The 27,730-nt window shown below is 36.6% G+C and overlaps 1 protein-coding gene and 1 pseudogene across 1 annotated transcript in view; one reads left to right on the top strand and one right to left on the bottom strand.

Moving 5' to 3' along the window:
* Positions 1–27,730, top strand: part of PPM1E (protein phosphatase, Mg2+/Mn2+ dependent 1E) — a 131,202-nt gene that overhangs the window by 89,993 nt on the left and 13,479 nt on the right. The window contains exons 2-3 of the mRNA XM_074342711.1: positions 17,885–18,003; positions 23,923–24,122. Of these exons, the coding sequence (XP_074198812.1) occupies positions 17,885–18,003; positions 23,923–24,122 (319 nt within the window). The remainder of the gene's footprint in view (positions 1–17,884; positions 18,004–23,922; positions 24,123–27,730) is intronic.
* Positions 4,398–5,614, bottom strand: LOC105065909 (peroxynitrite isomerase THAP4 pseudogene; annotated as a pseudogene).

Below are 27,730 nucleotides of genomic sequence, written 5' to 3'. Positions count from 1 at the left end.
CTGGTCCCTTTCTCACATGAACCTCTTAGGAAGACTTGATCCAGGAAGAATGTACTTCATTTATAGGTTATTATCATAAAAGAACCTGCAGGGATTTTATATTAAAAGATTACAATTTTTAAAACTTGAAATGAACAAAAATAAAAAATAACAATTGAAAAATACTCCTGAGTAATGAAAAACAGTTGATGGAAGTTGTAATAAAATATATTGTCTTGAATGGTAATTTAAAAAAATTAATCTTGCAAATGCTTCAATAAAACTAGAACTCAAAGCAGAGATAAGTCAAGGAAGATTGCAAAAGGTGAAGCTTAGCTACCAGCTCAGGAAATAAGTGGAAGAGAAAAATAAGATTGTCAGTGAGATGAAGGGTGTATTCCAAGCAGCAAAAAGGAGAAGAGACGTTTCTGAAAAACATAGTGAGGTACATGGAGAGTAAAATTGAGGGAAAAAAATGAACAAAATGAAATAGAAATTAGCCACGTGTCTAAAAAGAAAAGAGAGCCAGTGTTAGATATGGCACGTGGACAAAGAAAATAATTGTTGTCCTCGAAGAGTAAAATCCAAATAATGGAATATAATATTTACAGATATTTTACAAGGAAACCACTCAGAAGCAAATGCAGATTTGAATCAATAGATTGAAAGAGCACATCATGAACCAGGAAAAATTTACATAGAACAGTTAACATCAAGGCCCAAGCTAATAATGTGACTGGACAGCAAAAAAAATTTTTTAGGGGAGGGAGGATATATAGTTCAGTGGTAAAGTGTGTGCATAGCATACACAAGGTCCTGAGTTCAATCCCCAGTATCTTCATTAAAAAATAATAATAATAAGTAAATAAATAAACCTAATTACCCCTCTTCCCCTTCAAAGGAAATAAGGATAAAACACTGGGCTTAAAAAAAAAAAGTCTTATCTGCAAAAACAAAACAAAACAACAGAAAACTCGTCTAACTGAATACTTAAGACCTGTGCATTTCACTGTTCATACATTTACTTCAGAAAAATGTTTAAAAAAAATTTTAATGACTCCAGAGTAAAAGAATCAATATGAGGAGGAGAAAGACTCAAATTGGCTTTAGAATTCTTCTCAGAAAAGTTATGTCAAAAGACAGTAGAGCAAGATCTGTAAAGTCCTCAAGGACAAAAAGTTTGACCCAGGAACTTTATATCTAGTCAAACCGTTGTTCTGGTGTAAAGGAAAGGCAGCAGACATTTTTAGATATGTAAAAACTCAGAAAATGTGATTTTCCTAATGTCTCCTTGAGAAACTACTGGTGGATACACTTCAGCTAACCAAGCGATGAAAATACAGCAAAAGACCTGATGTGAGTGTTGAATTCATAGGATTAATGTGGGGCTTACTATTCTAGGACAGAAGTTGTATGTTATAAACTCTGATACTGTAGATATTATATGACTGAAAAGAATTGGAAGGATAAAGGAGAGAGATAGTAGAAGCTGGTAAAACTATAGGAGGAGGTACTCTAGCAAAATCTAAAAACCAAGTTAGTAAGGATCTAGGAAACAGGAGAACCAACACAGAAGAGCTCCGTAAGAATGTCCCAGAATGTCATTTGTACAACAAGACTAGAGTCCAGGGTGCTTTCCAGGGGGTTAAAAAAAAAGGAACTTGTTGTTTGAACATACAGAAAATAATTGAATGATGTGCCACAATGGTTTTGGAGTATTTTGAAAAAAATTACTGATAGGTGTGTTGAAAACAAAGCAAATGAAAAAAAAGAAAATGAGGCAGTTATCAACTGTAGGGGAAAAAAGTTGCACAACAAAGGAGTTGTGATCTTCATGTACTCCAGAAATTCACACTGTTCATATAGCTGTAATATTTTAAAACTTACTGATTTAACGAAATATTGTGGGACAGGGGAGTTGTCTGTGTGAGAAAAATCATTATGGTGAAAAGATATAGATAATATTGGTAAATCACAAAGAACCAACATGTCTTCTACCATGGGAAGAAGATAATATATATGATACCTAAGATAAATTAAGAAATATCAGTATAAACATTTTATTCAAAATGATGGACACAGGAGAATGGCTAGAAAAGTTGAGGCTTGTGGCCTCTACAGCATAGAAAACACTGGGTAAGGGTTTTCTGTCTTTTGTTATGAGTCTTTTAGTTCAAGTTGACTTTTAAACATATATATATGATTGCAATATTTTTAAAATAATATAACAAATAATGGGTTATATATATATTGGTACAGTATGCACAAAAAGGCATTTAGTGATGTTCACTGAAGCGTTGTTTATGGTATTAAAAATTATAAATAGTCTAAATATCCACTTATAGAAAAACTATGTAGCAGCTTAAAATAACAAGTTTTGTGTGTGTTCACGCACTATCATTGGCATGGAAAGTTCTGTAAAACAGAACTAAGGGAAAGGTACATTTTATAATAACATGTATATAATTTAATTTATTCTACAATAAATCCAAAACAAAGCTATATTTTTCTGTTTGTATGTAATGCTTAGAAAAAAAAATCTGGAAGGATATAGTAGACTTTTACCTTTTTACTTTAAACACTTCTGTATTCTCTGATTTTTTTTTTCAACAAGAATGTAGCATGTATTACTTTTTTAATTAAAATAAATGAATAAATGCATAAGCTATGTTTATGGAAAAACTAGAGTAAGGGACTGGAATTCATGAAACATGTTTCTTGTAGCCACCATATTGTTGGTAAGCTATACAACTTTTAGCAGAGTACCTTGTATCTCTGTTTTCTTAATCAGCAGAATCTGATTGTTATCACATGTGGTCCTGAGATAAACAATGATGAGAAGTTTATAATACGGCTTTCAAGAAAGTTGTCTGGTTTGATTCTTTTGCATATAGCTGCCCAGTTTTCCCAGCACCATTTATTGAAGAGGCTGTCTTTTCCCCATTGTATATTCTTGCCTTTTTTGTAATAGATTAGCTGATTGTAACAGTGAGGGTTTATTTCTGGGCTCTCTGTTCTGTTCCGTAGATCTACGTGTCTGTTTTTGTGCCAGGACCATACTGTTTTGATTACTGTAGTTTTGTAGTATAGTTTGAAATCAGGGAATGTGATGCCTCCAGCTTTCTTCTGCTTTCTCAAGATTGCTTTGGCTATTCAGGGTCTTTTGTGTTTCCATACAAGGGTTAGGATTCTTTATTCTAGTTCTGTGAAAAATACCCTTGGTATTTTGATAGGGATTGCATTGAATCTGTAGATTGCCTTGAGTAGTATGGTCATTTTAACAATATTAATCTTCCCAATCCATGAGCATGGTATATCTTTCCATTTGTGTTGTCTTCAATTTCTTTCATCAGTGACATAGTTTTCAGAGTACAAGTCTTTTACCTCCTTGGTCAGATTTATTTTTAGGTGTTTTTTTCTTGGGCATTTTATTCTTTTTGATGCAATTGTAAATGGGATTGTTTTCTTAATTTCTCTTCCTGATAATTTGTTATTAGTGTATAGAAATGCAACAGATTTCTGTATATTGATAGTGTATCTTGTGACTTTACTAAGTTCATTTATTCTAATAGCATTTTGGTGACATCTTTAGGCTTTTCTATACATAGTATCTTGTCATCTGCAAACAGTGATAGTTAAAGTCCCCTACTATCAGTTTCTTCCTGTATGTTTGTTAGTATTTGTTTTATGTATTTAAGTGCTTCTATGTTGGGTGCATATATATTTACAATTGCTATGTATTCTTGTTGGATTGATTCCTTTATCATTATGTACGCCCTTCTTTGTCTTTGTTACAGGTTTGGTTTAAAGTCTATTTTGTTTAATATAAGTATTGCTACCCCAGCTTTCTTTTTGTTTCCATTTGCATGGAATAACTTTTCCCATCCCCTCACTTTCAGTCTTTGTGTTCTTTTTTTTATTTTGAAGAAATTATTTTTAATGCTCAAGATGATTTAACTTCAGTGATATTCATTAGAACATGAACAGAAAAAAACTCATGATTTTAAGAGTCTCCTATAATTTTCTAATAGTTTCCTATGTCTATTTTATTTACATGTAGATACTACCTCATTAAGATTTTATGTTTGTGTGAGATATGCAATAGAAAGGGACTTCTCCCATTCAAGTGGAAAAAAGTCAACGATTCATTGAGTAGTTCTGGCTTTCCTAGCTGACATGAAATGCCTTCTTTCTCACTAGCTAAACCCTTATTCCTACAGATGCCTCTTGAGTGCCCTGGAGCAAATGAGATAAGCTCACCAATCTGGTTCCTCTTTTACAAGGTACAGCTACTATCAGAACCTTTACAAAGACAGCAGGAAGCATGCAACACATGGAAGTGCTCAGAAGCCGTCAGTGTGTAGCAAGAACCCTGCCTCATAATAGCCAGGCAGTGTGGGAGCCTTAAAGCTCTGGTACTAATTGCTGGGTTGGGGGTAAGGGAGCAGTACACTGCTCAGGTAGGGGAAGGTCACTCTCTTCAGCTGGTCCAGCTTCTCCTGCAGCTCACCACACCTGGCTGTCCGAGCAGCTTGACCCTCTGTTTCAGGGTCTTCAGTTTGCCGTTCTTCTCCTCCTGCTCCCACAGGCAGCACACTTGGTTCTTGTTCTGCCAGGAGGAGAAGCAGTAGGTGAGCAGCAAGTTGAAGAGTTTGCAGGTCCCCAATGCTGACAGGATGATGTTTTTGATGAACATGGGGCTGGTGTCACCGTGCTCACTTAGCACAGCTTAAATGCCTGGCTTCAAGGTGACATCTGTCAGAGGGGTGGAGGGGCTCTGGAAGGGCTTCTGAGGCATTGCTGTGAGTGACAAACTTCAGGGGCTCAATGCCAAGCCCTTGTAGGGCCCCAGGCTAGTCCTGCTGCAGCCAGGCTCCATGTCTCTCTTCAGCCTCTTGTTCCACAGGGTTTAAGGGAACAGACAGCCTCTTTCCATGTGCTTGGAGGAGAAACTGTAAGAATGAAGTGAGCCAATAAATTTGCATGCCCTAGACCCTGTGAGGGTAAAGTCATCTATGGAAATGCCACTCTTATCGCTCAGGGGAGGAAGTGGTCTCATTGCCAGCATCTACAGATGTATTTGCTTCTCCCTGGCTGTCTAACACTGCAGTGGCCAGACTCTCTCCTGGAATTCTTCCAGAGACTGCTGTGTCAGTTTCTGACTGGTGGCTTCCTGGGTGGCCCTGGGTGCTGTTTACCCTACAGTGTATCTCACTTCAATTTTCAAGACTCTGGCTTGGCCATTGGGTTTTCACTTGAGGATGTTGATGACCCTGCAGCTCCTTTCCTTTCTGCTTCAGTCACATGCACCCTCATGCCCTGAGGCCCTTCTGGTATCCTTTCTCCTGGTGTAGCTGTGTCCTCCAGCTCTCTTCTCAGTCAGGTGGAATTTGGAAGCATGGCCGTGAGCTTGCGCAGTCAGTGCTGTCCGCCAGCCTCTTGGAAGCTATCTGGTGAAATGTTTACTACAGAGTAAAGAATACTTAGTGGGGATCCAGTTATCCTTCTGAACAGCTTTTAATCACGGGATCAGACATTTTGAGTCCTTTAGGGGAAACCGGAGGAAAGAGACAGTGCGCTTCTCCTCCTTGTTCTGTCAATTGGAGTAACTCACAGACACACAAAAGATCACCATCCTGGGCCTCGGGCGCCATTCCACTGCCAGGCTGTAGTCCTTGCCTTGCTGAGCCAGCCCAGAGCAGGACCACCCTGAGGAGAGGGTGTAAGGCAACTTGGCTGCAGGACATGGGAACCAGGCACATGGCTCCGCTGTATGGCAAGATGTGCCAATTGGCCAATAAGCCCTAGGCCTGTTTTTGTGTGTCTTTAGACCTGAAGTGAATGTCTTGTATGTGTCTTGTTTTGTTATCCACTCAGCCACTCTGTGTCTTTGACTGGAGCATTTTAATCTATTTACATTTAAAATAATTATTGATAGGTATATACTTGCTCCCAGTTTGTTAATTGTTTTCTGGTTGTTTTTGTTTCTTTTTTCTTCTTTTGCTCTCCTCCCCTGTGATTTGATGACTATCTTTAGTGTTTTGTTTGGATTCCTTTCTCTTTTTTGTGTATGTATCTATTGTAGGTTTTGATTTGTGGTTACCATGAGGTTTAAGTTGATGATCTCTTAAGTTCAAATGCATTTTAACCACCCTACATGTTTACTCCCCCCACCACATTTAATGTTTTTGATGTCATATTTCACATCTTTTTGTTTTGTGTATCCCTTAACTACTTGCTTACTGTAGATACAGATGATTTTACTGCTTTTCTTTTAACCTTTCTACTAGCTATGTAAGTGGTTGAGATACTACCTTTACTGTATGTTTGCCTTTACCAGTGAGATTTTTCTTTTCATAATTTTTATATTTCTCATTGTAGGCTTTTCCTTCCCCCTTAGAGAAGAAGTCCCTTTAACATTTCTTTTAAAGCTGGTTTAGTGGTACTGGTTTAGTGGAACTCTTTTAGCTTTTGTTTGTAAAACTTTTTATCTCTCCTTTAAATCTGAATGATAACCTTGCCAAATAGATTATGCTTGGCTGTAGATTTTTTCCCTTTATCACTTTGAATGTAACATGTCACTCCTTTCTGGCTTGCAGAGTATCTGCTAAGAAGTCAGCTGATAGTCTAATTGGAGTTCCCTTGTACCTCACTAGTTGCTTTTCTCTTTTAAGATTCTATCTTTAATTTTTGCCATTTTAATTATAATATGTCTTGGTATAAATCTCTTTGGGTTCATCTTATTTGGGACTCAGTGCTTCCTGGATCTGGATATCTGTTTCCTTTCCCAGGTCAGGGAATTTTTTAGCTATTATTTCTTCAAATAATTTCTCTGCTCCTTTCCCTCTCTCTTCTCCTTATGTGACTTCTATAATGCAAATGTTAGTATGTTTAATGTTGTCTCAGGGGTCTCTTAAACTATCCTGCTTTGAAAAAAATTGTCTTTTTTTCTATTCAGTTTGGATGATTTCCACTACTCTGTTTTCCAGATCACTGATCCATTACTCTGTATAATCTAATCTACTGTTGATTACTTCTTGTGTATTTTTAACTTTCAGTTATTGTATTCTTTAGCTCTGTTTGCTTCCTCTTTATGTTTTCTAACTCTTTGTTAGAATTCTCACTGTGTTCATCTATTCTTCTATGTTTGGTGAGCATCCTTATGATCATTACCTTGAACTCTTTATTGGGTAGATTACTTGTCTCCACATTCAGTTCCTTTTCTGAATTTTTGTCTTGTTCCATTGTATGGAACATATTTCTTTGTCTCCTCATTTTGCCCAATTCTCCATTTATTTCTGTGTGTTGATTATGTTTCCTGATCTTGGAGAAGTGGCCTTTTTTAGGAGATGTCCTATGGGGCCCCAGAGCCCACTCCCTTCTGGTCACTAGAGTTATATGTTCTAGGTGTATACCCTGTAGGTGGGCTGCATTCATGGGCCCTTCTGTTGTGATGAGCTGACTACTGTGGGTGCTCTGGTAGGCAGGGCTGGCCCCTAGCCTGGTTGGCTGTGAAACTGTACCCTGTGTGGTGGCTGTGGGCCAAATGGACAGTAGGTCAGGCTTCCCATATGGTTGACTGTGCAGCCTGGAAGGTGCGTGGAGCTGCTGCTGGCCTCCTGGTCAGTGGGGCCTGGTTCCCACATGGCCATATGCTTGGCCTGGGGATTCTTGGAAGCCCCTTCTTTCTTAAACCTTGTCAATCACTTAAACATACTGGTTGAAGGGGGCAGGTATACCTCAGTGGTAGATTGTGTGCTTAGGATGCACAAAGTCCTGGGTCCACTCACCAGTGCCTTCATTAGAAAAATATTGGTTGAATTAGAGTTCCTATTAAAAAGGCATGCATATTTAAAAATTTTTAATATATTATCTCTTAGTGAAAGGGACCAAAGCCTCTGGTATAAATGAGGTGTCAGTGTAAGTGTAAATATAACCGTAATTCCCACTTGCCAATGGTTATCACCTGTCTAGTAATGCTAGCCCAAGCTTTGTAGCCTACACGTAAGAACTCAATATCATGTTATGTGGAATACTCTTTCATAAATGTATTGATTTGCTACTCGCAAGAAACATTCATTCTAAGGAGTCAGGGAATGGCTTAAACATATATAAATCAAGAAGACAGAAGTTTATGTATTCAGCAGATAATTATTGATCACTCTGTGCCAGGGCACTGATCTGGACATTAGGCATCAGTGACCAAAAGCAGACAAAAACATCTGCAGTCTAGTGGGAGTAAGAATGGGTTCATAAAATAAACAATAAACATAAGAAATAAGAAATGCATATAGTATGCTAGAAATTGATAAAGGCTATACAAAAAGGAAAAGAAAAGACTTACAAGATGGTAAGAGGAATTCCAAGTACAGGAAGAAAGAGAAGAACCATCAAAAGAGATTGAGAATACAGAATCCTGTGAAAGTCAATATTCTAGAAACCTAGAGAAGGAAGTACATCAAAGTTGAGGGAATAATAAGAATTCATATGCTCCTAAGTGAGATGAACCTGAGAATCGACTGTAGGAACTAGCAGCAGGTATGTCTGGTGATGTTGACAAGTTTCAGTAAACTTGTGCAATTTAATTCCTTTTAGTCGTGGAGGAATAATGACAAAGAAGATAATCACTGCTAAGCTCTCTTCTTTTTGTGGTCTTATGGCACTAGTGGTAGTTTGATCTTTGGTAAATGTGTAACGTCTAGACTGCTGTTCACAGAAAATTTAGGATACTGTTGGCTTTGCTTGAATATCAACCTGGTCAGTGTGAACAAATGACTGTTAAGATTACACTGACAGCAACCAGAGGGAATGAGATTTCTGTTATAAGAACCCCAAACCCAGAACTTCAGGAACTAGTCATTTGGTAGGTAACATTATTTATATTCAGAAAACCTAAGAGAATCTGTGATGTGTGGGCATTACAATCAGCTGACTCCAGGTGGCATTCCTAGAGGTTGCTATAGAAAGAAAAGAAAATAGCTTAAAGAGGAAAAAATTGAGCCCTGATTTTTAACTCCATTTGGTCCACTAAGAAAAAGAATACCAAGCCTGGTGGAGAATTTGCCTTTATTTTTAAATTAATGTGTTATTCTAGATTTAGAATACATATGAGTAACTTGGGGGAGGGGATTGATCAGAAATTCAACATTTACGTCTCGTCACCCTAGCAAGGACATACTGAGTAGGTAGCATCATCGTAATACGTGGGCTGAGATGAAGCTGCTCCAGACGAGTATCTCTCAAAGTTAATTGATGGAAACTTCCCACCTCCAAGAATTTCTATAACCTTAGCAATGCTGTGCCAAGACTGCTGAAACACAGCTGTGGGTGCTGTGCCGACGCCCACGTTGCCAGTGTCAGGAAGGATGTACTTTTAAACCTCTAATTTATCTAATAACGTCTTTAGTGATTTGTGTAGGTTTGTCATTGTAAGGAAAATGCTTCCTGGCTTGGTTTATAACAAGAATTCAGTCTGTAGTCTTAAAATGTGTATTCACATGCATGTGGAAGATACTAACAAGTCAACTTAGAAAAAAGACCTGACTAAAATACTATCCCGTCCATCTAACAGACCTTATGCACCCATGATATTTGTATATGAATGCAAATTAAGTGTTTTTATGCTAGACTAATCTACTTATCTATTGGTTTCTGCTTCATACCAAGATGGCAGGCAGTATGTAGTGCTGAAAGGGTCAGATTTCGTAGTCAGTTCCAATCTAACTCCTTTCCTTTTCTCTAATGGAAAAATAGGATCTGATTCATGTCAGCCTACAGAGGGGAGAAAGAATAATAAGCCCTTGTAAACATTTTTTAAAAGGTACGAAATTGTACTCTCTTGTTTGAAATATAAAGCTTCATAACCAGTTGGTAACGATATTATTTTATCTGGTGTTTATGGTATAGACATGTCTCTTTAAGAAAACAAGCTATACAAAATCTGAGGAATTCTTTCCTAACTGGTGGATTCACTGCAAGAATTGATTACGTTTATCAATGTAAATATACATTCAGCTTTTAAGAAGACACCTAGTTCGTTAAGCAGAGTATCCCCATATTGCTTACAAAAGGAATATATAGAGTTTATTTCCATTCTGCTGGTAAATATAAAATATTTGTTTGGATCTGAAGTGTGTTAATTTATACCTTTAAACTGTGTTTGTCCCATCTTTGAAATTCAAAACCTTATTGGAATAGAATCATAGAATTAGAATTTTAAACTGGAAGAGACTTGAGTTATTTTATTTCAATTTCTTTAGTTTTCCCATTGAGAAAACTGAAGTCCAGAGAGTTTAAGCATCTTTTCTAAGGTTACCCAGCTAGCATTAGAACCCAGCTTTCTAACTCCTATTTCTGCTATAACCTCCTGTCTCAAACAAGTTAGCTGAATAGCAATTAAATGATAAGTTGGCAGAAATTTTAGGTCTCCTTTGTGTGCAACTGTTTATGTCCAGGCTTCAGAGTTAGTAGTGATCCCTGATTATTCTTCCTCATTTAAAAAAAAATCCTTGCAAGCACTGTAGGTGAAAGTCATGCTAGGGATTCTCCTATGACTTGCCCCCATTATGAAATCTAAAGAAATCTACAGCATAAGAAATGAACATACTCAGTACTGAAGTTTTGCTTCTCTATGCTGATCCACTAATTATGATAATGATTTGAGTAGTTCCCATAATGATTTTCTTAGTCCATTTGGGCTGCTTTAACAAATTACCATAGACTGGAAGGTTTATAAACAACAGAAATTTATTTCTCACAGTTCTGAAGGCTAGGAAGTCCAAAATCAAAGCACTGGTAGATTTGGTGTCTAGTGAGGGCATGTTTTCTGGCTTACAGATAACTGTCTTATCCTTGTGTCCTCACCTGGTGGAAGGGCCAAGAGAGCTCTCTGGGGTCGTTTTCCTAAGGGCACTAATCCCATTCATGAGGGCTCCACTCTCATCACCTAATCATCTCCCAAAGGCTCCATCTCCAAATACCATGACATGGGGGGTTAGAATTTCAACATATGAATTTAGGGGAGGGGCAGAAACTTTTAATCCATAACAGTTACTTAACATCTGCTTCATCCTTTTTTTTTTTTTTTTGGTTCATCCTTAAATACTGCTCCCAGATATACTGTATTGCTTTTTAAATTTGGAAAAGACTGATTTAAAATAAAACAACATTAAATAATGTGTATAAACATTGATGAGTACTAAACTGTTGAAGGTCACTAGAATACAGATGTATTTTTATGATTCAAAATCTTCCACCAAGCATGTTTTGGGCTTTGGTTATTTCTGAAATAGAATTGAGGGCTCAAGATTGACCTACCCAGATAAATATTCTGAGGATAAAGATGACACTAGCCAATACGAGCAGCAGGGAAGAACAGTCAGAACATTCATGAAAATGGGGTATATTCTGTGTGTCTCAAGAACTCCTATTGTTAGCTTTGTTTACAGAGTTCAGTTAATGAACCTTAGTAGAGCTGGATTTCTGTTTCACAATATATAGTGTTGAGAAAGTCAGTATATGCAGAAATCCAAATGTGCATTCATGTATTCATTAGCATATAGCTTTGATGAAGTGGAATATTTTATTTATGTGACCAAACTTAAACATGAAAACTAACTGGACCCCTAATTAATGATATTTCAACATTGTTCAAAAGCTGTTTATGCATACAGTTTATATTTGGCTTAGACATAAACTAGACAAGGATTTTATTTTTATCTATGAATATATAAAGTCTGTACTTTGATTCCAAAAACAAACAAGAAAATAACAAATTTGTATGTATGAAAACACATTTCCTTTTGTTCTCAGGATGCAAATTGCTTGAAGATAGGAATGGTAAGCACTTTAGAAATATCTGTTAATATATGTAAATAGCAAAGGAGTGTTTTTGGACTATATTTGAAGGGCCTAACAAGATTAATTTGATTTTAAAAGAGCAGTCCCCCACAATGACACACACTGCAAAAATTAAAAAATAACAAATCATATTTCATATTCTACTGCAGCAGTGTTCTCAACATAATAGTATTTGTAACCCCACTTCTCCAGGCTGCCATGATTATCGGTCCTCCTCTGATATTTGCTATGCAATACATTTGCCAAACTTTAAAACTTTAAAACCTTCTGTATGAGGATCTTTCAAGCATTGTATGAGAAATGATGAAAGAAAGCAGTTTGCCATGTTATTATCATGTTAGTCGCTCTCAGTAATTCTCTTCAAAATGACAAGCTTTAATGATAGGCTTTTATTTGAGTCGTATTAAATATTCTCTGATGTGACTATGTTTTAAAATGTATTTGCAATTCTGATTTTTCAGAAATAATCACTTTCAATTCAGAGTCAAAACGGTAAGAACTTATTCATGCTAAGTGTTACAGCTTTCTGACATGTAGGAATAGCTGATGTGGGTGAGGTGTCTAGCTTGATGTTTTATATCTAGCTATTAGTCACCTAATCCTTCTCCCTACTTCACTGAAAATATTTTCATTCTGTCTGACAAAAAGTAAAAAATTACATTAACTGTGACTAAAAATGTGTTGCAGATGACACATTAATGGGACTTATGGTTCTTGCCTTATTCTCTAAAGTTTTTATATTCTTACCTTTGGTGAACCTAGATCCAGATAGTTTAATAATTACACAAGAGATACCCTTTTTGGGGGGGAATGCTAGGAAACAAGATTACAATAAAGGTTTTCAGATATTTTTTAAATATAAATTTTAAAACAGCAATGGGATCAAGTAAATGTTATAACTATATACTAAAAGTCCACTTAGGCAAACTATCTGGATGTGTCTAGTTAATCAAGTAAAAGCGTGACAGAAGGTAAAGACAAGCCATGCTGACAGAGTTTAGGTCCGTGAAGAAAGACTTTGACTCATCAAGAAGAATTCAATTAACTTAGCGTGAAATGAGAAATGGTAATTGTTTATAAAGCATTTTGATTTCAAGGGATGCCATAAATTTATTTTATAATTGTTAAAGGGCAGTGGCTTTCAATTTTTTTTTCTGTCATGATCAGGATTCAGTATATACTTACATATATATCTGGAATATTTAGCCTTACCTCATGTACCCTATTTACTTTTTTTTTTAATGCTGGTCACGATTCATAAATTGATTTAATTATCCACTAATGGCCCATAACCTATAATTTGAAAATATTGATGAATGATAAAGATAATTTTCTAAGTTTTTTTTCCTTGAGGACATTGCCATTTTATCTGTTACTAAACCACTCACTTTCTTGGTCCCACCTAAACCTTGTTATCACAAAAATCTGCAGCTTCGAAATTGTACACACAAGCATTCTGTTCTCAGACTACAACATTCTGTCCTTTTAGTTTATATGCCCAAGTACTCCCGCTGTAATTCTTTAATTACACTTATACCACATTGATTTGCAACTCATGTCTGTTTCTTTCTTCGCCAACTTAGAGTCCATGGTCTAACATTGTAATCATATCCTCAACTTCCATGTCTCTGCTTTATAGTACTCACCTTGCAAAACTTCAAATCTTGATGAACTAGACAATTATTTTAATTTACCTATATTGTTGCACATGAACATAGATGGAGAAAATCATATACACAGAAAGACTAATTTAATTTAAAAATTGTCTCAAGCTTCAAATAATCCCTTAGCATTGTCTGACAGTCTTACTACTGTCTGATAGGACTATTTCATATCTACTTTCTCTTCATCCCTCCTCCCCCACATGCTTTCAACCCTCACCACCCAGTTGATGATCTAACCCAGTGGTTTTCAAAATGTGGTCCCCATACCACCAGTGTAAACATCATCTGGGAACATGTTAGAAATGAAAATTCTCAGACTCTGGGCCTACTGAGTCAGAAACTGAGGATGGAGACCAGAAATCTGTGTTTTAACAACCCCTATAGGTGATTCTGATGCGTGTACAAGTTTGAGAACTGCTGATCTAGCCTCATACTTCATTGAGAAGCTGTTCTCTAGAATGTAAGCTCCAAAGACGGGGGTTTTGTCTTTTATGGTCATATATATATATATATATCCTGAGCACTAGAACAGTGCCTGTAACACAATGAGCCTCAATAAGTTATTGTTGAATCAAACCATTAGGTGAGAATTCTCTTGTTTTCCTACTAAGAAATCTGGAAACCTACCTGCACCTGTATCCTTTTTCTTCCTTCCTTTTCCAGTAAGGAAATGTGCCACATCCTATCAAAGGTTAGTATTTCCATATATGGATTGGATCTTATCCCTTCTTTCTTTCTCAAGCATTTGGCTCCTTTGGCCATCCCCTCTCTCCCATGTGATCTATCAATCTTTCACTATTAGATGATTTCATTTAGTATACAGTCCAATTTGATACCATTCTAAAACAACAAACTTCCCTGGTCCCTACATCCCCTTTCAGATACTGCCCCATTTTCCTTCACTGCCATACCTCCTTGCCTCCCATTTACTAACTCATTCTAATCTGATTTTCATTTCCACTGTTCAGTGGTTCTTGACAAAGTCAATGGCTTTTTAAAAATCTTCACTGAGATATAATTCACATACCATCAAAGTTGCCCATTTAAAGCGTACGATGGTTTTAGTATATTCAGAATTGTTTAACCATCACTATAATCTAAGATTTAGAGTATTTTTACTTACCCCCAAAAGAAACGCCCCTGCTCACCTCACCCCTGGGCACAGCACAAGGCTGCCACTACTCTACTGTTTCTATAGATTTGCTAATTCTGAACCTCGCATATAAATGGAATCGTACAATATGTGGTCTTTTGTGACTAGCTTCTGTCATCTACCATAATGTCTTCAAGTCTTATCCATGTTTTTGTATATATCAATATTCTTTTATGGCTGAATAATATTCCTTTATATGAATATACTGCCTTGTATTTATCCATAATCCATTGATGGACATATGGTTGGTTCTACTTTTGGCTATTATGAGTAATACTATGAACATTCATGTACAAGTTTTTGTGTGGATGTATAGTTTTATTTCTCTTGGATATGCACCTATGAGTGGAATTGCTAGGCCAATCCAGTGTTATGTGTAAGATTTTAAGGACTGCCAAAGCTGCTCCACCATTTCACATTCCCACCAGAGATCTATGAGAGTTCCCAATTTTTCCACGTAGTTGCCAACACTTGTTACACTACCTGTCTTTTTGATTATAGTCATCCTGTGGGTTTGAAATAGTATCTCATTGTGGTTTTGATTAGCATTTCCTTAATGACTAATGATGTTGAACATCTTTTCATGTGTTTATTGGCCATTTGTATATCTTCTTTGGAGAAACACCCCTTTTCCACTTTAAAATTGGGTTTTCTTTTTATTATGAAGTTATAAGAGTTCTTTATACCAGATACCAGTTCCTCATCAGATATATGCAGATATTTCTACTGTTCTGTGAGTTGTGTTTTTATTTTCTTGATTTGTGGCATGAAAGTTTTAAATTCTGATGTAGTTCAATTTAACTCTTTTTTTTCTTTTGTTGCTTGTATTTTTGGTTGTCATATTTAGGAAAACCGTTGCCTAGTCCAAGGTCATGACATTTTACTTCTATGTTTTCTTTCAAGATTTTTATAGTTTTAGCTCACATTTAGGTCCTTGATCCATTTTGAGTAAATTTTTGTGAATGGTGTAAGGAAAGAGGGTAACTTGTTTATTTTGTGTGTAGATATCCAGTTATCCCAGCATCATTTGTGGAAAAGACTCTTCTTTCTCCTTTGAATTGCCTTGGCACTCAGTCAATGATTTACATGTTACTAAATTCAATATCTAAATTTTCTCTTATCTTATTTGACTTCTCAGCAGTATTGACACATTCCCTCCTTCAAATTGACCATTGGACCAGTTGACCATTCCCTCCTTCAAATATTCTACTCTCTTGGTTCTCCTTTTACTTATCTTGCTATTTCTTTTCAGTATTTAATGTTCCTCTCTTCTACCAAGCTTCTGGATGTTGGGTTTTCAGTTATGGCTGTGTAACAAATTGTACAGAACTTAGTGGCATAAAACAATCATTTATTATGCTCACAGTTTCTTTGGGCCAGGAACTCCAACTGAGTAAAGCAGGGTCAGCTTGTCTCTGTCTCATGATGTCTGGGGCCTCAGCAGGAAGACTCAGACTGGGACTGGTATCATCTGAAGGCCTGTGCCGTTACATGTCAAGCAGATGATAATAGCTATTGACTGGGAACCTCATTTGACACCCACATGAGCCTGTCCATGTCCCAGGGGGAGGAGATGGGGGGACAAGGGAGAGGAAAAGGAGGAAGGGGAGGAAGAGAGAAGAGAAAGCCAGGGGGGTGCTATGTAGTCTCAGAAATCACACAGCATCACTTTTGCCACTTCTGTTTTCATCTCATTCACATTCGAAGAAGGGGAAACAGATTCTGTCTCTTCATGTGGAATGGTAAGTTTCTTAAAGAGCATGTGGGAAAACAGTCTGCCACAGTCTCTTCTGGCCACACAATTCACATCTTTCCTACATGCAGAATACCCCTCAGTCTCCCAGTTTCATCCCTTAATGACAGCAGGTTCATGCTTGAGGTTCAGGATGTCAGTGAGGTTTGGTCCAGATAAGATTCCTCGGGTTTAATTTCTTGATGACAGCTCCTTCAGCATAGTTCCATTTGATTTGAAAACTTGGGAACTAAAGAGGCAAATTATCTACCCGCTTCCCCACTACTACCCAACGTACAATGGTGAGCAATAAGATAATCTTCCTATTTCAAAAGGGGGAAAATAGGAGGCATATAGGCACTGGTCCATAGCAATTCTCTTTTTATGTTTTCTCTATGCGCTCTATTCTATTTCTATAGTTTGAAATACTGTTCATACATTCATAGCATCCAAATTTCCTAACATCTCTGAGCTCCACACTAACATATCTAGTTAACCATTCGACATCTTCACTAGGATATCGTACAGATTTTTCCAAGTTAACATGGCTAAAATGAACTCTTGTTTTCTGCTTTACCCCTTTGCCTCCACAAACTTGTCCTTTTCCTGATTTTTCCATCTCGGTGAATGGTGGCCATCATTCATTCACCTAATTGTTCAGACCAAAGCCCAGGACTCAGCCTTTTTTTCTCTCTTTCACCTCTACATTCAGTAATCAGCGAGTTCTATATTTTCTTTCTCCAAAATATACTCACTTTTTTTCATCTCACCTGGATTACAGCAAGCTCCTTATTGGTCATTCTCCTTCATTCTTGCTCCCTTCCAATTTCCTTTGAAAAGTAATTAATTAATATGTCTGGTTATGACACTCTCTTGCTCACAATCTTCCATGTTTTCCCACTGCATTTTGAGTAAAATCCGAATTCCTTACCATGGTCTAAAAGATCCATATAACTGGCCTATTCCTGTTCCTCTGACCTTATTCCCCACCTCCTTCCCCCTTACCCACTGTACTTAATCTTTGGGCTTCTTTCAGTTCCTCAAACATACCGAGCTCTCAGAAAGGGTCTGTACACATGCTAAGTCTCTGCCTGGAATATTTTCTCCCAACTTGCCACCCCTACAGGCCTGAGGCATGGCATTCCTGACTGTTCTAGTAGGTACTCCCCTTTATTGTTCTCTATCCTGTTTGTTTCCTTTATAAAGCTTATCCCAATTTTAAGTCATATCTTATTTGTTTACTTATTTATCATGTGTCCCTAACCAGGCTGTCAGCCCCACCAGATCAGGGGCCATGTCCGTGTTATTCACAAGTACATACCCAGTGTCTGGGCAGAGTGCCAAGCACATAACATGGTCTCAACAAACAGGCACTGAATATTGTTTAAAGGTATAATTTTATTTGAGACAGTATGTTAATAATAATAAGTAATTATTAATGTTAAATGTGATGATTCCTACTTCTTACTGAAATAGCCTTTTATTTTTCTCTTTCAGTAACTGCCCTTCCTTTTTGGCTGCTGCTTTAGCCAGAGCCACATCAGACGAAGTCCTTCAGAGTGATCTTTCTGCACATTATATTCCAAAGGAAATGGTTGGCACAGAAGGGACTGTGGGTGAGGACCTTTCAACATTGTTTGTTTAAAGTATTAAAATCTTTTCATGTGTAGTGATCCACAGAAAATGTCTGCAAAATACTATATCTGGTCATGTTTACCTACTGCTTGATTTTACAGCAGTAAGCAAGAGAAAAAAAAAACGGAAAAAATATTTTTTCAAGCTAATCAATAAAAGTAGGGAAAAGGAGGGGAAAAATACAGGCATATTTTGAAACCATGTGAAGGTAACTGGAACAAGAGATTATCCTAACAATATATTATCATAAATAATATCTAGATAAATGGAAAGAATAAAGTGAGAAATGTGAAGACACAACTTCACATGAGTAAGAGAGGGGAAGGAGACTTTGAGAAAACCTATTTAAAATGTTAGCTTATCTTTAAGAAGTTAAGTAAAAAAATCAGGGAAGAATTCAAGAAATCAGTTGTAACAAAACTCATTAATTAAATTTTTATCTGCCAAGCAATAAAGCTCTTTACGACAAGTATGTGACATGTGATTTAAGTGCATAGATAATTGTACATCTTTTTTCCAGGTAAATTGTGAGGCTTTATTTATTAATGAAGGCATATTTATTAATGTTTTAAGCTTATACATATTTGACAGATTCTAAAAAATACTGATTTTTGCAAAAATTAGGGAATTGCTACTCAAAATTGAGGAATTTCAATGTTTCATTCTACTTGTTTTATTTTAAGCATTGCCTTTAAATGTGGTACGTAAGGAGCAAAGCATGTATTAATGGATCAGAGCTAGATCCCAGAGAATGTGAGGCAGATATAAAAGTAAACATCCTTGTTCTTCCTTTCTCTCTCAGATCATTTTTGATAGAAATTTGGCAAGGAAGGAATTCCTCTGCTTGTTTTTACTGAGAGTAATTGATTCGCTTGGAACCAAATTGTTCCAGAGTCAAGTTGGATGGAATTCCTGCTACAAAGCATTGGTCTTTCCTCTGGTACTGATGCATGAAATAAAAGCCCTGTAATGAAAAGATGAGGGAGATTAAATTCTGCTTCACTGCAGCCAGGGTGATGGCTGACTCAGCTCTAGCTCAGCACAGTGACATTAATGACTAATGAGTAATTTACAGCTGTGAGGGGGTGGACTGCTACTTTGGACAATTTTCTCCTTTTCGCACCTATTTTATTTTATTTTATTTTATTTTATTTTATTTTATTTATTGTATTGTATTGTATTGTATTTTAATTTATTTTATTTTTTCATTTCAAGCAGCAATTATATATATAATGATGTTCTTACACCACTTCCTGCAGAAGTGGCAAGAGTGAAGTGTTGCCCTATGTGCCTATTTTGAAAGAATTTTCTGAACCCCTATCAGCTAGCAAAAGTGAAATGAAGGGTTTTCCTTTTGGTGGATATCATTGGTCATTCTGATTTTACATTTTTCCAAGAGAGAATCCAGTAATGTCTCCATGCCATTGCTGTGATTCAGAATGATCTATTATAATTCTTAACTATTTGCAAATCCTTAATCTGTTTAACCCAAATCACTCAGCGTGAACTATGCTAGGAGAATGTCTACAGGGCGTATTGTGTTTATCCACACATCAGAGTGGGAAGTGAGCATACTGAATAAGGTCTGCTGTCATTGTCCTAAAGGCACTGAAGTCCTTACTGAAATGTCTTTTGTCTCTCCTCTTAGGTGTTTCCAGAAACAGACTTAAAGAAAAAAAAATCCTTCAAGTTCTTTTTATGTTTAAGTCATCCCTAATAGGATGTTTGTTAAACAACCTTGCATATCTGTTGGCAGATATAAGTTCTCTCCAGACAACCTAAAATCAATTTGAAATGTCCTGTAAAAGTTAAAAATAAGGTGAAAATGATCACTAACACAGAGGAAATTAAAAGAATTATGAAAACTTTGTGTAAATTATGAAAACTCTGGTTTTTTTCCTAGAAATATACAAATTACCAAAACTGTACCTAAGAATAGAAAGAGATTGAGAAGATTGTCAAGGAGCTATCTTCCTAAAAGGACAAGGAGTAGGTGATTCTGCAGGTGAACATTTACAGTCAATGACAGATAATTCCAATGCTTTTTAAAATGAATTATCCAGTTGCATAGAAAGGGATGGAAAATTTGCGTAGCATAACACTGATAGCAGAACTTGCCCAAGACAAAACTAAAATAAGAAATGAGAGATCAGTGTTAGTAATCAATGTAAAAAAAAATCTTAAGTAAAATATTTGTATGCTGAGTACAACAATTAATTCATTTGATGAGTATTTTATTGAGGGCCTACCATATGCTTAGCACTGGGCTGGAGAAACAGCAGTGAAAAAACCAAAAATATTGGGAAGTTTATTAGCATAATTTGTATTTATTAATAGGTCAAAAGAAAAAAAAAACCAGAGTAATCTCTAAAGATGCCCAAAGAAGCATTTGATAAAATTCAATATTCACTCGTAATTTTAAATATGTACTTAATAAAGTAGAACTAGATTACATCTTGGACACTGTAGGACAAAATCTGGCTCATACCAAAAATCTAACATTTATGCTTAAAGTATACTCAAGAATTTTTTAGTTGCAAGTGGCCGTTAACACAATTCAAACTGGCTTCAGTACAACAGTATTGGCTACCCTTCAAGGTAAGAGCTGTGCCGCTAGATTCAAGGCTCCACATGATGACATTAGGACCTGGCATTGCTCCAGCTCTCAGCTGCACTCTCTTTGATTCTGATTTTATTTACAGGCTCCATGTGGTGGCAAAATGACTGCTAAGAGCACCAGATCTCCATCTGCCCAGGTTCAAATCAAGCAGGAAAATAAGAGTGATTTTATTCAGTTGCTCTTATGTAAATTACAGGATTCACTCTCATCAGCCTGACTGGGGTTATTTCCCATTCCTGAACCAATAACTATGGCCAGAGGAATGTGATTCTCTAACTGGCTAGACCTGAATCACATGTTTTACCCCTAGTGCACATGGACTGAGAATAGAGAAGAAAATGTTCCTGGTAGAAAGAGGAATGTTTGCTAGGTGGCAAATAACACATTAAAGCAAAGTTCTGACTCAAAACAGCAAATAAATAAAATAACTAGGAATAAATTCAGTAAGAAATAAGAAGGACCTGTTTTAAGACTCTATTGAGCAACATTAAAAGGATTTAAATTAATGGCACAATATAACCTGTTCCTGGATAAGACTTAGTATGAAAAAGAAGTCAATTTTTTCCAAATTACTCTATAAATTCAATGTGATCCCAAGCACAGTGGCAACAGATTTCCCCCCCTTGAACTTGGCAAAATAATTAGTTCATCTGGAAGAATAAACATATCAAACTACCCAAGTGAACATCTTTTAAAGTTAAGAATAATAGGAAAATTAGTCCTCCTTTTATATTAAAACATGTTATAAACTTATACTAATTTTTAAAGAAATGGCACCATTGTAGAAATAGTTGGAGAGATCAGTGACGCAGAATAAACACTCAAGAAGCATACAGATGTTTTAATATTTTAGTCATTATTTAATTTATTTAAGTTTTCATATTCATTTATTCTATAAACATCTAACAAGCTCCTGCTATCTGCTGGGTCCTGTACTCTGACTAATCAGGGACAATTAAGACACAGTCTCTAACTGCAGTCTGATCTGGGGAAAGTAGAACATGGGTGTGAGTCAGATAGGCCTGGGATTGACAACGGTATTACCTGTTTGTGAAATGTTCCAGAGATACAGAATGTAGCAAATACCCAATAAATGTTACCTATTGTCACAAAATGTGGGAAGAGCTATAGTAGATGGTGTGAACAAAGTGTAATGGGAACATCAGGGAAGGAACTCCTGGGAAGGGGTAGGGAACGGGTCCAGTGGTTACTAAAATGTCTACACCAGTGTTGTCCAGCAGACAACACACTAATGGAAATGTTCTCTCTCTGCACTGTCCAACGTGGTAGCCAGTGGCCGTGTATAGTTATTTTGTACTTGAAAGATAGTTAATGTGACCAAAAAACTGAATTTTAATTTTATTTAATTTTAACTAATTTAAAGTTAAATTGCCACATGTGGTTAGTAAGCTACCCTATTGGACAGTACAGGCCTATATAATAAGAGTGATATAAAAAGTATTCAAGCCGGAGAATGATACAATGTTTTATATCATTATCTGGAAATCTGGGAACTATCCTGATAGTTAATATCAGTTATTTGTTTCACTCCACCCCATGCTCCCTCAGAGCTTCTGAATTCACTTACTGTTTTGCAGTCCTCTGTTCTGATTGGGTCGAATGCACACCCAAATGTAGGGTCTGCATTTGGGGGAATATGCTGCTGCAAAGACCAGATGGGGTGGAGTTATACAAACAGGGAATTGCCGGCTGAAAGAGACAGTCTCTGGCAACTGGTGCTTTAAAAAAAAAAAAGATTGGAGTTGCTAAAAATGATGAAAATGTTGGGTTGTCTATTGGCCTCAGTTTTTCCCCCATACACACCTCCTCAGGTTGTATTTGCTCTTTGAACTTCTTTTCTCTTGCAAATGTACCCTTGATTTTTAATTATATAAAAATGTCAAAGGGGACAAAGTCACAAACAGGGTTTGCCACCCTGTATTACGTGAATGAGGAAAAAAAAGCAACGAAAACCTTGCGATCAGCTTTCTGAATACAGCAATTAAAAAAAAGAGTTTTGAATAAGAAAACAGGTAAACGTAGTTACAGATTAAGGTAACAGCAAGGTAAGGAATAAAAAATGGGAACCTAAGTTCCTAGGCCAGTCTAGAACACACACTCTCTCCTTTGAGATTTGTGTTCTAGATCAGAAGAGGCATGTGCAGCCATTGCCCATCTGGCACACATTTTCTCAGGCTGTCAAGCTACATTGGATTTAGTAAAATAAAAAAATTTTTTTTCTCTGAGAATTCTTAATTTTTCACTTGGGATGTAGGAGGAACCTCTAAAACACTGGCCTGAGACAACCTAATCTTCCCTTGGTTATTTCAAAGCTGCAGCTTGAGTACAGGACAACTTGAGTGGAAGACGACGTGAGACAGAATCTCTTCAGTACTACTCAGTGTTGCTTAAAAGGCTTACACATCTGTCTAGCCACCGAGGGATGCAAGACAGCCGCAGAAGTCGGCTCGTCTGCTCCACTTAATAGGTCAAGTAGTAGACTTAATAGTCCAGGGTGAGGAATGCTCTGATGGGCACCTCCTTTTTTCTGTCTAGGGTTACACACGTGGACAGAATTTAAGCACATTTTCCTTAGAGAAATATAAAACTTTTAGACTCACTTGTTAACCTATGGTCTAAACTATTTAAGCTACTGCCTAAAACTTTAATTAAAAAAATCAAATAACAAGAATACATAATGTAGTTCTGAATTATGACCAGTCATAGGGAAGAAAAGCTAGGGAACTGGAGGGAGGTGAAGGAAGAGGTCAGCAGAAAAGAGACTAAGACGAATGGTAATCAAAGTAAACTCTTCTTACTCCTGTAGCCTGCAAATAAATGCTCTGTATTCATAAGCCTTTCATTTTCCAATTAGTTGGATAACCACTGCTCATATTTCAGTCATTCTTCTAAGCATAGGGGGCCTGGGTCTCCAGATGACAACCATGGCAGCCAAACAAAAGCACTCTGAACTAGGTAGCAGTGGCCAGAGCACTTCCCAGGCTGGAAGAAGTCCAGCCTAGGGAAACGTCCAGCCTGGTCGGAGGTTTTCTCCTTGTGACAGAAGGACATCTTAGAGGCAGCTGCTAGTGGATGATTTTCTACTAGATGGGGTGTCATTTTCTCTCTTCAGAAGCAACACATCCTTTCTCTTGAGAAGGAATTTCCTCTATTCAGGAGGAGTTTGACTAAGGTGACCTACTTCTGTCTTTACCAAGCGGGCAAGTGAAAAGCGGTTTTACAAGACTCTTCATTGGGGGTTTCTGTGTTTCTTTCACAGAGATTGAGACAGTGAAACTGGCCCGTTCTGTCTTCAGCAAACTACACGAGGTTTGCTGCAGTTGGGTGAAAGACTTCCCTCTCCGCAGGAGACCCCAGCTTTATTATGAGACGTCAATCCACGCCATCAAAAACATGCGCAGGAAAATGGAGGACAAACACGTCTGCATTCCCGACTTTAATATGCTCTTCAACCTAGAGGTAAAGGGCGCTTCTGAAGAGTCAGTAAGATTCTTAAAAACAAAACAAAACAAAACAAAACACTATCACGGACCTGTTTTCTAACAGGAGAATTTCCAATATGCTCTAAAAATACCTTGGATAGGCTGGAATAGGACTAAGGGCAAAATGGCACAAATTTGCTGTCTTTAGACAAAAGAAAAGGAATATTTATTTTATTTTGAATAGGTAATGCATTCACATGGTTTGTAGTCAGAAAATACCAATCTGTCTCTTATCCTTGCCTCTCAGACACTTCAGTTCCCCTCCATGGAGGCCAGCAAAGTTACCAGTCCTTGCGTAACCTTCCAGAGACATTTTATAAACATACAAACAAAAAAGAAAACTGTTATATCTCAATAAAGCTGTTTTTATTTTAAAGAAACTATTTCTGTAGTATAACCCAATATTGTCTATTAAGTTCCCACATTACTCTGTTGCTGAAGCAACACAAAACACAAACATAAAAGAATGAATTTGAGACTGAGACAGTTTTCTGATTTCATGTGACTTTCTTTTTTAAATCTTGGTTTCTGAGATAGGAAAGTAGCTGGAGTTACATTTCATGAATCTCTGTGACTGACAAATTGGATCATATGAGCCTTGTCAACTTAATAACCATTTTCTTGTTATCTTCCTCTTCTTTTTCTTTTATGTTAATGCAAACAGAGGTAGGTTTGTTTCCTTTGCCTGTCACTTGCCTCTTTTCTTCACTCAAGTCCATAACTTAAAAATTACAATGTAGTGAATTATACAAAGCACGCTGTTTCCTTCATTTAGGAGCTAAATTTAAATTTTAGCTGACTGTTATGATTTGATAAGCAGTGATGGTGGGCAGGTAATTGGTGCTTACGTTACAAGGTAGATCAGCTGATACCACACCATGCAAGTGTAACCCCAAAGGCCTCAGTGTGATCAACAGTCCTTAAATCACTGCACCCACTGGAAGGTTACACTCAGGTTCGAGGGCATCACTGCAGTTTGTTGATCTGGTTGGTTTTCATTTTGCCTCAGAAGCAACCCAAAGGCCTAACTGAGAAAGGAGCACCTTGCTATCAATGCAGCAGGCTTTGAGGTCAATTTGGCAACATATACTTAGAACCTTATAAATTTTCACACCCTCTGATTTAATAATTATACCTTTAATTTTGTATTACAAGGAAACAGAAATGCAGAAAATTGTTATGTATGTTTTATTTGACAAGTGTTTTACACAACATTGTCAATAAAAAACCGGAAATGATCAAATCATTACAAATAGGAAATGATAACTATGATCTGCTCATAGGCTGTGTAGTACATATCCATTTAAAATAATGTCTGAGTAATCCCTAGTTACATGGGGGAGATGCAGTGATAGGATAAATGACAAAAAGCAGGATATAAAATTTTATGTACATCATGATTCTTATTCTATTAAAAATTTGTATGTATAGAAAAAAGACTGTCTGTCCATGGTGGGATTGTAGATATTTATCTCCTTCTGTACACTTCTTTACTAGTCCGAATAAATATATATTGTCTTTATAACAGGGGGGCACAGCAGTATTTTCTTTTTTTAAGAGATCCACTTGGCTCCTTTCTGTTTCTTCTGATAGCGTATTGTTTAAGAATCTCCAACCAGTCTCACATTGTTTAAAGTTATATTCTCATGCCTGCATAAAGCTGTTACTGCCCCCTTCCTCTCTGCAATGATCCCACAGCAGCTCACTCATCATTGAAAAACTGCTTGGATATGCTATTTTTCCATTTTACCCTTAGCCTGCCAATTGAATTGTTTAAAAATGACTGCATTAAAAAAAATCTATTTATTTATTTTAAATAAAAAATTTTTATTGAGGTATATTGATATACAATATTAGTTTCAAATATACAACATGTAAGTTAAAAATATTATAGATTATACTCCATTTAAAGTTATTATATTGGCTACATTCCCCGCACTACATAATACATCCTTGTAGCTTATTTATTTTATACATAGTAGTTTGTGCCTTTTAATCCCCTTATTTTACCCCTCCCCCTTCCCTCTCCTCACTGGTAACCACTAGTTTGTTGCCTATTCTGTGAGCCTGTTTCCATTTTGTTATATTCATTTGTTTTATCTTTTAGATTCCACGTGATAACATACATATTTTCTCTCATTTATTTCACTAAGCATAATACCCTCCAGGTCCATCCACACTGTTACAAATGGCAAAATTTCACCTTTTTTTTTATGGCCAAGTAATACGCCGTTGTGTGTGTGTGTATGATATCTTCTTTATTCATTCATCTGTTGATGGACACTTGGGTTGTTTCCATGTCTTGGCTATTGTAAAAGGTGCTGCCATGAACATTGAGGTGCCTCTATCTTTTTGAATTAGTGTTTTTGCTTTTTCTGGATATATATCCAGGAGTGGAATTGTTGGGTCATATGGTAGTTCTATTTTTAGTTTTTTGAGGAACCTCTATTCTGTTTTCCATAGTGGCTGCACCAATTTACATTCCCATCAACAGTGTATAAGGGTTCTCTTTTTTTCCCACATTCTCGCCAACATTTGTTATTTGTAGAATTTCTGGTGATAGCCATTCTGACAGGTGTGAGGTGATATCTCATAGTTACTATTTGCATTTCTCTAATAATTAGTGATGTTGAGCATTTTTTCATATGCCTGTTATTCGTCTGTGTATCTTTGGAAAAATGTCTACTTAGGTCTTCTGCCCATTTTTTGATTGGGTTGTTTTTTTGATGTTGTGTTGTATGAACTATTTGTTTTGGATATCAACCCCTTGTTGAAAAATGAGTATTTCTTTAGTACAAGGTAGAAATTCTACATGTCAGGACTTTTTTTCTAAAGAGTTCTGTTTATCAGTATCATCTTTAATGACATTATAGGTGGTATTGATTAAGTTGCTAAATTAACTAGCTGTAATAGCTGTATTAGATAAAGATTTCATGATATTAGGGTGTTATCATTACTTTATGGACACTTATATTTGGTACTTTAGTAAATGTAGTATATCCTTTAAAAAGAACTTTTTCCCGATGCACAATTATACCTGTTGTCTTGGTAGTCCTTCCAAAGCCCCGTGACATAGCAACTCATCCCTACCTAATAGGTGAGAAAACAAGTACAAGAAAATTATATGATTTACTTTGTATATTTTATTTACTTTGAATGACAGGGCCTGGACTCATCTGAGCTCTCTGAACCCAAGGAAGAAATCAAAGCTTGCAAATGAAACTCATTACGTAGTGTTGCCTAAAAGGAACCCAGGATTCAGTAAGAGTTCAGGGAGTTACAGATCTCTCAAGTGAGCTGGATCTGAGATTTAAACACTTGAAAAGAAAGGAAAAACTAAGTACTTAATGGGTTAAATGTCATCTTGTGATTAGGCTTCCTTTGTCAAGACAAAGGACAGGTTTGGAAGACCCTGGCAGTTGCCTTAGGGCTTCAAGCAGTGGGTGAGCAAGGAAATGTGAAGCTACATCTTAAATTAGGGGACAAGGTACAGGGCATATAGACATCTGTCATAGCTCAAGTTTGGCTAACCAATTGAGAGACAGTGTTATTTATGGTGAGAATACAGTGTGACCGTGGATGATT

This window comes from Camelus bactrianus, chromosome 16 (genome assembly GCF_048773025.1).
Source record: "Camelus bactrianus isolate YW-2024 breed Bactrian camel chromosome 16, ASM4877302v1, whole genome shotgun sequence".
NCBI classification, from domain to species: Eukaryota; Metazoa; Chordata; class Mammalia; order Artiodactyla; family Camelidae; genus Camelus; species Camelus bactrianus.
Note: the sequence above shows the minus strand (reverse complement) of the source record. Positions and strands in the feature narration are given on the sequence as shown.